The following is a 13,193-nucleotide window of genomic DNA, read 5'->3' as shown; positions in this document are numbered from 1 at the left end:
TCTGTGTTTTAGCATGGGTCCCATTATCATTCATAAAGTGACATCTAACAGCTGGGAAAGGGTATTGGCTCTCAGGCTGAATGAGGGGGGGTGACAACATGTCTGCAGTTAACTCTGCCACAAAGTGTTTTGTCCTCAGAGTGTTTCTCTCTTGTGTGCTGACAGAGTTCACACCTAATCTTGCCACCCATCCGGCCCCACTGCAATCCTCTCTGGCACAGGTACTCACAGGTCATTATCTGTCTCCGTGCGGCTCTTCTGCTGCCGCCGATGGACCATGAAAACGGTGACAGCCACGCCAATGATGAGTCCGATGGCAACTACACCTCCAAAGATCCCGATAACACCACCTGGGGGACCCCGCGCCATCGGCTTTTCTGTAGACCAGGAGAGAAATAACAGCGTCAGGAATCTCTGCTCTTGTGCAGGTCATACTGCTGGGTTGAATAAAAACAAACAAACAAACAAAAAATCAGCACTGAGCACAATGGAAGTTCACCAGTGTTATATCTCGATGATGTGCTGTTGAAATGCCACCGACACCACTAAAATGCTTGACTGCATTTTGGTAGAAAAACATCACTGATACATTCGGGATAAAGTTGGACACAGTTTTAAGAGAGAGAGAGAGAGAGAGATTTGAAAAGAAAGAAGCAATGCATAAACAGAAAATATGGGCAAAAAAGATAGAGATAGACTATACTGTGTAGATTGTGGGGGCGAAACCAAAAGTTTCACAAGCCATTTGAATATCTGCTCTTCTGTAGGTCATGCTATACTGGGTTGAACTATTTAAAAAAAGAAATTGTCGTTACATCTCGATCCGCCACTAAAATGCCTGACTCCACAATGGCAGAAAAATATCACAGATACATTGGGGATGCAGTTGGACAGCTTTACTTAAGGCATCTGGGTAAACAAAAAAGATTTAAAATGAAAGAAGCGATGCATCAACAGAACAGAATGAGCAAAAAAACCCTAGAGACAAGGTTGTGGGGGAAAAACAAACAAAAGCATCACAAGTCATTTGAATATGTGCTCTTCTGTAGGTCACGCTGCTGGGTTGAACAAAAAGAAACATCAGCACTGAAGACAATGGAGGTTCACCAATGTTACAGCCTGATGATGTGTTGTTGAAATGCCACCGCCGCCATGAAAATGCCTGTCTCCAAGGCAGGGACATATCAGTGGATGCAGGGCAAGGCAACTGGGTACAAGTAAAAATTTAAAATGAAAGGAACAAAAAAGATGAGCAAAGAAATGCCAAAAAACTTGGATGTGGGGAGAGAGGGGAAAATAAAAGAAAACCTTCACAAATCATTTGAGATTTGACACTACAGCTTTGGCCCGGCTTGAGGCATTTCTGCATAATACAGCCCAGACACTATTTTCAGGGACATATTTTAGGATGAGAGCATTGTCCTCCCTTGCCTTGGCACTGCATGAATAGAGCACAGTGTGGTGGTCACACAACAGCTGTTCCCCTAATGTGTACGCCATCAGCTGGTCAGAAAGAGCAGCAACTGGCTGGCGGGGATTTGACAGTGAACCAGAATGCACTCTTAAGAGCATGACAGAGATAGTGAATTCTAAGTCCGTGCCATGCAAGGGTAAAATGAATACAAAATAAAATTCTAGCGGTAGCCTATGAGAAAGAGGAGAAGAAGCATGGAAAGTAAGGTACCAGTAGTGTGGTTTCCAAACTGACACAATGCACAGTACACTGTTGAGAGGAACAGATGGGAAAGTTACTTGCCTTGACTTAACTTATGAGAGTCGTGAAAGTGGAACCAAAAACAATGCAAATCACTGATTACCTCAGGTCCCTATTGTTCAACACCTCTGTTTCTCCATTGGTGATGAAACCAAAGCCATTAACTTCGAAAGGCACAGGGATTGCAGTGGAATACTAAATATATTGATATAACCTACATTTTTAAGTGCTGCACTGGGCTTTCATGATCTATCGCCTAAAGAGTAACTAATCCCCACTCAAATCTGTGCTGAAGCCTGACACCTAATGGTGAAAAGTAGGGTACTGGACTGTCCATCTGCTATAAGCTGGTCTTTGTGACAGGTGATGTCACCTTCTCGACTGTAGGTGGTGACATCACCTGGCTGGCACAAAGACCAGCCAATAGCAGATGGCCAGTCCAGTACCCTACTTTTCACCATTAGGTGTCAGGCTTCACCATAAAATTAGTGTCTTTGAGAGTTTTTCCAGGAGTGTCAAAAGTGATCTGCAAAGAGTGCCAGGAGGAACATCTGAGGCAGAAAGGAATATTGGAAAGTGCAAAACTTGTTTGATGCCAGTATTTGTTTTAGCTTACGGACGACAAGACATTTGAAATCATCATAACTACTTTGGCATGCTGCTTTGACAGTCAAGATGACATTGAGAATAAATACCATCTGTGGTATAGTCAGCTGTCTGAGTTCAGCATACTGGACGTGAAAATGTTAAGTCATCTAATGTTCATGGATAAAAAGCCAAATTGGGTCTGGTGTAAGCCTCTTACTCACACACTGATTCCCAGCGGATATCAGGTATTACACAAACAAGATGTGAATCTCTATTCAGACTTTTGACTCGTATTGGTCTGTGTGATTTCTCTGTATGATTTGAATACATGTTTGTGAAATTAATTTCCTGCGTTGTTTTTTCTTTTCTTTATGGTCATATAATAATATACATTCATGTGACATCATCGCAGCATACATATTCTGATAGTCCAGGTTGTCCTGGAAGAAGAAGAAGAAGATGTAGGCCTATATCACTTTATTACAGGGTTGAGGTTATACGAGCATTATTACACAAGGAGACCATATGGACTAAAAATAGGAAAAGATGGCTTAGACTCCAGAGGGTTAACGGCTGTTTTTACCATCAAGATGACATCGAGAATGAATAACATCTGCGGTAAAGTCAGCTGTCTGAGTTCAGCATACTTGAAAATGTTAAGTCATCGAATGTTCATGGATAAAAAGTCAAATTGGGTGTTACCTCTTACTCAGACTACGATTCCCAGCTGATATCAGGTATTACAAAAACAAAATGTTAATCTTTATATTCAGATTCTTGACTCTTTTTTGTTAGAGGAAAAGTAGCACCGGCCTCACTTTTCTTCGACAACGGAAAGCTGTCCTTTTTTTAAGACAGACCAGGGACCAATCAATGGCCACGGGCCACTGCAAATTCTCACCATCTCCACTTTGAAAAGGAAAGCCTATCTCCTGCCCTCGTGATGTCTCCATTATTATCTGGCCATGCCTCGCGGTACTGACAGGACAAGGCTTGGCTCCCAGGGGGCCTCTTCCCAGCAGCCACTGCCCGCTTCACTGATTCACTGCCCACAATGATGGATACACAGAGGACTCCTCCACATAAGGCCACACAATAGCAGGCCACATTAGCCACTTTGTACCTAACACCCCCCGCCTCAAAGTAAGTGATTATGTTGCCACCTCCATCGCTGTGTTAAACTGTGACTGTAGAGGTCCGAGGATCCAACCCGGACCCGGCTGGGTCTCGGGTTCATTCAAAATAAGTGACTTCGGGTCTGGGCTGGGTCAGTTTGCTGCAGGTCTCGGGTCTCTGACAGTGAAATGCCGGGTCCCACAGGACCCGATTGGACCCGGTGAGACTCAGGGGCGTATCTAGCGGGGTGGCAGCTGCCCCGTGAAAAAACAAACAAACAAACAAACAAAAAACTTGCCTTGCCACCCCAGAAAAGTTGAAAATAACATAAGATAACAATAACAAGACCTAAGGCATCCATTGGTGCCATGCCAATGCTATAAAATGTATCAACACTCCTACAAAGAAATGTCAATGTTCACACTACAGGTGTCTGTCCAGTCTGTAACATTGTAACATATTTCAGAATGTGGTTTCTTGCTGAGAAAAGACTTCTCTTTGTCTTCCCAGAGATAAGCACGACTGCATTCCCTGGTGTATCAATAAATGTTCATCATGTATCTATCATTGTAACATGCTCGAATAAGAACACCAGTTTTCTATTGATTCCATTTGATGACAAACAATGTTATCTGACCTTGCACGTCAGCAATGTTGAAACCACATTCTTTCCCACAGACAGAATGAGAGTGAATAAATTAAATCTAAGAAATATGTTTTACTGCCATATAGGTAATTAGGTATGTACGGGTCCGGGTCTCAGCTTTGTAATAATAGAAGGGTCCAATCAGGACCGGGAAAAAAATTCCTGGGTCCATTAGGGTCCGGGTCTTATATTTACAGTCTATGGTCCGGGACCCGTGAAGACCTCTACATGGCTGCTGTTGCTCTAATGTTATGCTGTGCCACGGCCTGCGCTCGTTAAAAGCTGTGTCTTGAAGAGTAAATAGGTTTTGTATAGAGGTGCATCCTTCTTTCTTGTGATGCGTTTCAATCAAAGTCTGTGGAATGGCTTTGAAGAGCGGGTAAGAATGTGATCTTGCATCATGGCAACAGATAAGGTGGAGTGGAGCTTCTGCTCTTGTCTCATCACTGGATGGCTAAAGCAGTGGGCTTGAATTTCATTGCCCTAATGCAAATGCCAGGCACAATAGTCTGTTGTATAACACTAACACAGAGGAGTGGACTGGATCAGAATGCAATTTCCCTGTTTGCAGCCGTAGGCACTCAGCAGCACAGGATTTGGACAGACTGTCACCTCCTAACACATGCATGGTAGGCTACAGTAGGGTGTGCCATCTGGCACGCAGTCTGAGTGCTTCATTTGTCTGATACTGTCGCTGGACAATCATTAAAAATTAAACCCTTCATTTTCAGTACATGGCTTCTACATTAAAGCGTTTCGATCATGACCAATCTTCAACTGTATACACTGTTTTTGTGTGAATTGAGTTGCAAAATGTTAGCATCCTTTGTGCTGATAACGGTGAATGTTGTAGCCGGTGTAACAAAATGATTAATAAAAATACAGTGAGCGGGCACCTTACTCCACACTATGCATGATAATGCTGAGCTGGTATAATTTTATCACAAAAGCAAGAGCTTCCCTTTACTTAAGGTCCTTCTGCAGCAAACAACACACCTTCAAATTCAATTAGTCCAAGTCAGATAGTATAATTGGACCAGATAACTGCTGCCAGAGGATTACATTGTTGTATATATGTTGGCAATGTATTTTCAAGCAGGTGAATTGTTGGAAATTTGGAAGGACAACAGGGGTCATGTTACTTTTAAATGCTTCTTCTCCATCCATAACCTCCCACCCCACCACCAGGAGACACACTATACACACTGTAACGTTAATGTGTCAGGACTCGTTTAGGCATCATTAAAGAAGTTCAAGCGCCCACGTCACAGCAGCAAACAAACAAACAAACAAACAAACATGATCCAACACTCATGACAGCGTGGTCAATGGGTCAGCATGGGGCAAATCCTCTCGTTCTCCCCATTCAGCTTACTTAGCATTTAGCTGCTAGCCCAGGCAGACAGGATCGGCGTTTACCGCAGTAAACACACATCTGAACAGACCAACCGACGTCTATGTACCTGCTCTTGAATCCCCAATCCTGTAGTGTAGAGCCACAGCACCGTCCTTTGGTGAGTCAGCCCATTGAGATATATGGGTTTTTTCCCCCACTGTCTAGTCTTTGCGTGCCAGCCGTAGTCATTTTGTGGGCGTTCCCACACAGACCGACTGTATCTATGCTCTGATGATCATGAATTAGTCCCGTCCCGTGAAGTAATGGTTAAGAAATCCCCTTGCGTGGCACACAACATGCAGCACTGCATTACATCAGGCAGCACTGCACTGCATTAAAAGAGCTTTGTCCCTCTGGTAACATAAATAGTGGATTGCCGGCAATAAGAGGCATGCGTACTGGAGTTAGTATTTCCTCTGTTCTGCCTCCTTTCACTTCCACCAGCCATTACAGAAACTATTACCATGATTATCTTCATCTTCATAAAACACAGTGAATACAAATTAACACTGTAGTCTGATCAGGGAGGCTAGTCTATCATGGCTGACTCTGTGCACAGCAAGAATCACAACAAGCAGCAGCAGTTTGTTTGTAGCTTAATAAATATAAGGAGGTAGAAGAAATCAAATTTGCTGCATTCATCTTTGGTAGGAGGTGGCAAGTGGCAAACGCGTCATCTCCGACCGACGTGCGTTCGAGCTTCAGGCTTCAAGTCGGAAAACCATGGATGCTAATAGCCGTTAATTGTCTAAGTTAACAGCTAATAACAACATAAACGTTTAGTTGTATGGGTTTAACCAACTATTGTATTGGCATGCTGATTGGTCTGAAAGCTATAGCCTATTGTTGAAAATAAAATAGAAATGTGTTTTAAATTCTTACAATCATCGGCGCAGTGTTGAAATGAGGTCAAATGATGCACTGGGAGCAACTGGGGGTTGAGAAATCATACCCAAGTTTGCAGGAACTCCCAGGTAACGTGATGTTTTATTTGATTTTTGCTCAACTGGCAATTTGCCGCTTGCCGGGTATAAATGAATGCAGCATAAGATTCCACTGTCTTTATGTGACATCATTGCCTACATTGAGTGCACATCACCAAAGCAACTGACCAAAGGTGTCACCGAAATCAAGAAAAACAAGAATCTTTAAGATCATGCCCTTAAAGAATACTTGCATTAAAATCATTTAACGTTCCTATGGATTTGCTGCCAATGGAAAACCAACATAACCTTTGGCCAGAGTCTATTGAGTAAGGGCCGTTCAAATATATCTTGTAGCTGCCACTGAAAGATTGTTATTGATTTTCAATAAGTGCAAAGCATCCATCCATGCAGCGGCTGTGCTGTCAGTCGACAAGTGTGGCACATTTGAGCTGACAGACAGACTTGACCTTGGCTTTCGAGGTGGCAGCAACCTTCACTCCTGTCACATCTACTCCCCGTGTTCACTGAGCTGCACCAGATGTATGCGTTATTGTCGGTTTCTCTGCCGCCGGAGCCCAACATCCAAACAGCCAAACATGGCGTACATCGCAGGCCTCCACATGAGCCTCTGTCACCTCTGACTGGCTTTGTTTATATAGCACCTTTCAAAAACAAGTTACAAAGTGCTTTACACTAAAAACAGATAATGAAAGTAAATAAAATCAAAAAATTAAGATAAAATCATTTTAAAGTTACAACAAATACCATCAGTTAAGAAAAAGCTGGATTATAAAAGTGAGTCTTAAGATGAGTTTTTAAAGAGAATGCTGAGGTTGCCTGCCTGAGACCCGCAGGCAGGGAGTTCCACAGCTGAGGGCCCCGCCCAGCAAAAGCCAGGTCCCCCTTACGTGACAAGCCCAGACTCTGGAACCATTAGGGCCCTGCTGGAGGATCTCATAGATACAGTTGGCCTGTGTGGGAACGCCCACAAAATGTTACAATGGCTGGTGCGCAAGACTAGACAGTGGGGGGAGGGGGGGTGGAACCATAGGTGTAGTGCTGGTAGAACGTGGGGGAACGCTGTTCCCATACTTCTCCAAGCAGTGTTTTGTGTGTGTCAACGTGTGTGTGTATGTGGAGCCAATAAAACGAGTGAATCTGGACAAAGTTGTCATTCGTCTATATTTAAGGTGGGCTGAATGATTCACATGGCATCAACTCGTGGCTTGAAGGAATAAGGAAACATTCCACCTTCACTAATATTTAAGGTGGGCTGAATGATTCACATGGTATCAACTCGTGGCTTGAAGGAAGACGGAAACACTCCACCTTAATAACTGACTGTCATGGGCTACTTCTGCAGTGTCTCTAGAGGACACAATAAGTTAAGTCGTGTGTGTCAGTGTAGTGTGTGTGCGTGCGGGGGGACCTGTGCGTGTGCCGGGGGAGGGGGGTGTTCCGCATAATAGGTGCGTTCCCCCACTTCTCAAGATAGCACTACACCTCTGAACCCATATATGTCAATGGGCTGACTTACCAAAGGACGGTGCTGTGGCTCTACACTACAGGATTGGGGATTCAAGAGCAGATACGGTATAGAAGTCTGTTCAGATGTGCGTTTACCCCCCGGTTGAATCCCCGATCCTGTCTGGCTGGTTTGGGCTCGCAGCTAAATGCTAACTATGCTGAATGGGAAGAACGGGAGGATTCTCGCCCATGCTGACCCATTAACCACGCGTCTATGTGGGGACACAACCTGAATGTATGCAGTGGTCCGGTCTATAGGGAGTTAAAAGATCACAGATATAGACAGGAGCGAGCCTGGCCATTCACGGCTTTAAAAACAAGGAGTAAAATCTTTAAATCAATTCTAAAACTCACAGGTAACCAGTGAAGGTCTAAAAGTCACAGGTAACTAGTGAAGGTCTAAAACTCACAGGTAACCAGTGAAGGTCTAAAACTCACAGGTAACAAGTGAAGGTCTAAAACTCACAGGTAACCAGTGAAGGTCTAAAACTCACAGGTAACAAGTGAATGTCTAAAACTCACTAGGTAACAAGTGAAGGTCTAAAACTCATTAGGTAACAAGTGAAGGTCTAAAACTCACAGGTAAACATTGAATGTCTAAAACTCACTAGGTAACAAGTGAAGGTCTAAAACTCACAGGTAACCAGTGAAGGTCTAAAACTCACAGGTAACAAGTGAAGGTAAAAACTCACAGGTAACAAGTGAAGGTAAAAACTCACAGGTAACAAGTGAAGGTCTAAAACTCACAGGTAACCAGTGAAGGTCTAAAACTCACAGGTAACCAGTGAAGGTCTAAAACCACAGGTAACCAGTGAAGGTCAAAACTCACAGGTAACCAGTGAAGGTCAAAACTCACAGGTAACAAGTGAAGGTCTAAAACTCACAGGTAACCAGTGAAGGTCAAAACTCACAGGTAACAAGTGAAGGTCTAAAACTCACAGGTAACCAGTGAAGGTCAAAACTCACAGGTAACCAGTGAAGGTCTAAAACTCACAGGTAACAAGTGAAGGTCTAAAACTCACAGGTAACCACCAGTGAAGGTCTAAAACTCACAGGTAACCAGTGAAGGTCTAAAACTCACAGGTAACCAGTGAAGGTCAAAACTCACAGGTAACAAGTGAAGGTCTAAAACTCACAGGTAACAAGTGAAGGTCTAACACTCACAGGTAACAAGTGAAGGTCAAAACTCACAGGTAACAAGTGAAGGTCTAAAACTCACAGGTAACCAGCGAAGAGCAGCAAGGACTGGTGTGATGGTCGCTTCTCTTACGTGTTAAAAGCCTAGCAGGCTTTTGTATCAACTGCAGTTTTATGTTTGCTTGCTGATACCCAAATAAAGTGCATTATATAATGTAGCTACAGCATTACAGTATGTTCACATCAGCTGGTAACCCACAGAGAAATACATTTCCCTGCCGACCCATCGTGCATGGAGGCATCATTGACTGAGCGCAACTTCTACAGTACAGTACCCAGCAGGTCGCCCTGCTGGCAGCAGAGTCCAGACCTGCAGCCAGCCAGAGGCCCCTGGGGACAGGGGGGGATGGGCACAGCGGGGAAGGGGATGGGGGAGGAAGGGGGGGGTGGCACACACACTGAGTAAGTGCTTTGCTAGCGATTATTACTTATTCATTCCTCAGGCAAAGCCTACAGATTTTTATGCCTGCTCTCAACAAGGGGCCAGCTTTACTACTTACAGTAGACAGGATCTGACAACATTTTTATAGATTGTAAAAACAACCCCGATCAGCTGAAACCGGCCTCGAAATTGATTACTTTCTCACTCAAGCTTATGGCCTTTCTGAATGAATGTGAGCTGCACACTGAGTAACACAGCAATAATTCAGTGTCTGTCCCATGGACCATCACAATGTGTGGAAACAGCGTCAAGCTCCAGCTGCACCCAATAGCCAAAATATGTGGGTTCTAGTGTTACCAGTCTCCCATAGACTGTGTTAGTCACACATACCAGAACAGTACGAGTCCAGGTGAGAGGCCAAAGGGTGAGTAGTCTCCAGCTGGAGATGGCTCTGGCCACTCCAGACCCAATCTGTCACAGACTGCAGCCACGCAGGGCTTAAACGCTAGCAGGTTTCCTCACCAGATCTATTCCCTCACTGCCATCTACATGCTGAGGCCTGGTGTACTTCATCGAACACTGGCATAGGGCAGGCTATTCACAGCTTAATGATGTCTCTTCTTAAATGTACAGTCACTGCTGGCAATCTGACAAAAAGATAATAAAGAGGAGACGCAGAAGGCAGGAGAATATAAGGCATCGCACTACTGACTTAAGAGGGCATTTGTGTAATGGTGCTTTGTTAAAATGTTCCAGTCATAAGTCTGATCATATTCCAAGAATGTATGTGGCTGCTCCTCTCTCTCCCATCAGAATGTATGTGGCTGGCTCCTCTCTCTCCAATCAGAATGTATGTGGCTGCTCCTCTCTCTCCCATCAGAATGTATGTGGCTGGCTCCTCTCTCTCCCATCAGAATGTATGTGGCTGGCTCCTCTCTCTCCCATCAGAAATTGTAATTGCTATCTCCTCCACAGGGGCCAGAATACTTTCCAGAAATACTGGTGGGGTTTCAAGTGGACAGATTGAGAGTCTGGCTACTAACCCACGCCAGCTCAGTACCACCAATGCCAGTCTGAGACGGCCACCTGTTCCAAAGACCACAGTGATTGTTATGCTACCTCGACTTGCTGAATTTCACCAGTAGGCTACACCAGCAGAGTGAAGCTGTCTAGTTGTCTTTAACTCTATTCACCACTTGTACCTTATGTGCTAGTAAATGCGCAGCCTGTTAGCAATTTATCTCGAGGAGATTTTTTTGTACCCTTTTCCACATCGGGTAAATGCTGCAGGCCCCAATAAAGAAAGAGAAATGTGGTTTAATGGAGTTCATAAATCTGTATTTCATGCTGCCAACTGCGAGCGGCACATGCTGTTTCGTCTCCTTCTGCCACCCCTCCCTGAGTTGGTAATCTCGTTAAAGTTCAATGTTTTCCAGAGCTGTCTCCTCTGGGAAGCAGGGCTCCTGATGTCATCCTCCTCTCCACAGTAGTTTACCCTCTGGAGAGGTCCGAGTCCATTACCCCCTCCATTCACACTGATGGTCGGTTCCTCCACTGCCCCTCAGAACCAATGCGCCAAAAGTGAGATAGGGGCCTGGGGGGCATGAGGGAGGGAGGGGGCCTGTAATTGTGTCTGATTGCTGTTCTACATCACTCCACAGAGGGCAGCACTTCATTAAAGGCAAATTGTTAACACCTGGAATGTGTTTATTAAGATAAAACAGAGGCCATTATGAACCTAACTCTCTGGGAACTGCTGGGCCGCCACAAAAGAAAAAAACAACACCTGAGGCCAGAAAAGAACATGCCTAAAAAAAGAAAAACAACAACTCTTATCAGACAGCTACTCATTTAAAGAGAGACTGATGGATGGACATTGAGGCAGGTATTCACATGCTATATGGCTGAATAAAACTCTCCTGAGTCACTATACTGGCTCCATGTGGAAATATTTCATGAGTCAATGGTACATTAAAGCAATAAGGAAATAATAGTAATAAAAACAATCAAAAAACACTTGAGTTGTATCCCTTAAACAGAAGACACACAAAGTCAGTATGGCATGCATAAAATCAGCTGTAAGCGCCTGGTGCCTCGCTGAGGTTGGACAAAGCGACGTCATGCAGCACTAAAGCCCCCGTAAATGAATATGATCTTGCAGTCTGCCTGATGCTCTCATGAGGTATTAGCCTACCTCCTGTGACAGCCAAAATAACAACAGTTATAATTAAAGGATGATTGGAATGGGTGGACCACTGCCTCCTAATGGGGGAATAAACTGCAACGTTGCTCCGAGAAGTGAATCGTGCTCATTTATTAACTTGAGGATCCCAGTAGGTGCTGTCAAGATGTAATAGCTTATTCTAAAGCTACACAACTCTCCATCTATTCTGATGCCCACTGGCCCATGCACTCCAATTAGATAAAAATATACCCGCATCATTTAAATTGTGTGATAGACTGGATACTTCAGCAGTCTATTTATCAAAGGTGTGATGGGGAGATTTGAAGTGGATAACTCGGCGTCAGTGTGGAGCTCCATACTGTGCGTCATCGCTCCTCTCAGACTTTGCTCAGTGAAAAAAGCGTTGCAGTGTTGGTGATAGGGCTCCCAGACTGCTTTAACAGGCAGTCTCACTCTCCAGGCCTTTCATGCCCCAGCTGAACTCCTCTATGTGTTGAATGTTAATTTAATGGCTGCTCCCAGCTGAGGAACCGCAGTACTTAGACAGATCGGCACCCTCGTCTCCACCTTGTCCTCCCTCTCCTACCTTCTTCTCTGTGTAAGCAAAACGACTTCTCCCTGCACAGAGTGTCTTTCTGGCAAGCATCAAGGGGTCACGGCTGATAATTCCCTTTGCCTGGTTAAATGCTGACTGATGAGCAAGTCAGTCTGGATATGTTCGAGAGCAGGTTTTCAATTTCACAACACCTAGTCGGTCTGCACATCCTATTCCCTTGTATTGCCCCTGTTGCTAAGCAAGTGTAACATCTTGGATAATCTCAATGTAAACTCAAATGTATTCAAATAACCTCAGTGGGATTAGGTAGTATTAGATCTGAAATACAATATATTTTATATTTTTATATAGTTTGTGTTCTCTGGAAAGTTGCCATTGATTGCTCTGTACATACCTGCAGACCTATTTCAGTGGAGGAATATGAATTTATCCTTCATAATTGAATTATAGAACACATCTCTCCCATCTGACATTTTGATTTTATAATTCCCCACCACTGAGTTTCTGTGTCATCAGCTTCTCTCTCATTATTTTCATTGATGTAACACTACGCGTTTTCAGAGGTGATGATATTTTAAATGTACCCTCTTGATATTGGAATGTAAACAGGAAGGTGAGGAGTGGCGTACATAAAGAGTCACTCTAAGATAGAAATGCATGCTGAGGTGGCGTTAACCCAACTAATAAAACATCCCTAACACCACCTACACGTATGAGATCTATGGCAGATTACAGCTTCACCACACATTAATGGACATTGATTCAACACTTATCAGCTCCCCTAAGGTATTAAGAGCAACATTATTTTCCCGACAGAGGTTCTAATGTGTGTCAGTTTAGTGAGTTGCTAAAATAAAACTTCCCTATTTAACACCATTTTAATAAAACTGCCATATTGAGGGCTTAGAGCTAAAGGGGTATACGTGCATTATAGTAGATTTTACAGGAGAGCCAAAACCA

The 13,193-nt window shown here is 43.9% G+C and overlaps 1 protein-coding gene across 1 annotated transcript in view; it reads right to left on the bottom strand.

The window, feature by feature from the left end:
• The window catches only part of LOC310776491 (uncharacterized protein), a gene marked incomplete at its 5' end in the record, with an annotated part of 39,711 nt that extends 29,646 nt beyond the window's left edge, over positions 1-10,065 (bottom strand). Inside the window, 3 exons of the mRNA XM_083636677.1 lie at positions 230-377; positions 9,386-9,440; positions 10,015-10,065. Coding sequence (XP_083492803.1) covers positions 230-377; positions 9,386-9,440; positions 10,015-10,065 — 254 coding nt within the window. The remainder of the gene's footprint in view (positions 1-229; positions 378-9,385; positions 9,441-10,014) is intronic.
• Between the last annotated feature and the right edge of the window lie 3,128 nt (positions 10,066-13,193).

The sequence above is a fragment of the Poromitra crassiceps genome (assembly GCF_964638095.1).
Source record: "Poromitra crassiceps genome assembly, chromosome: 5".
Taxonomy (NCBI): Eukaryota; Metazoa; Chordata; class Actinopteri; order Beryciformes; family Melamphaidae; genus Poromitra; species Poromitra crassiceps.
The sequence above is the reverse complement of the archived record's forward strand: the minus strand, read 5'-3'. Positions and strand labels throughout refer to the sequence as shown.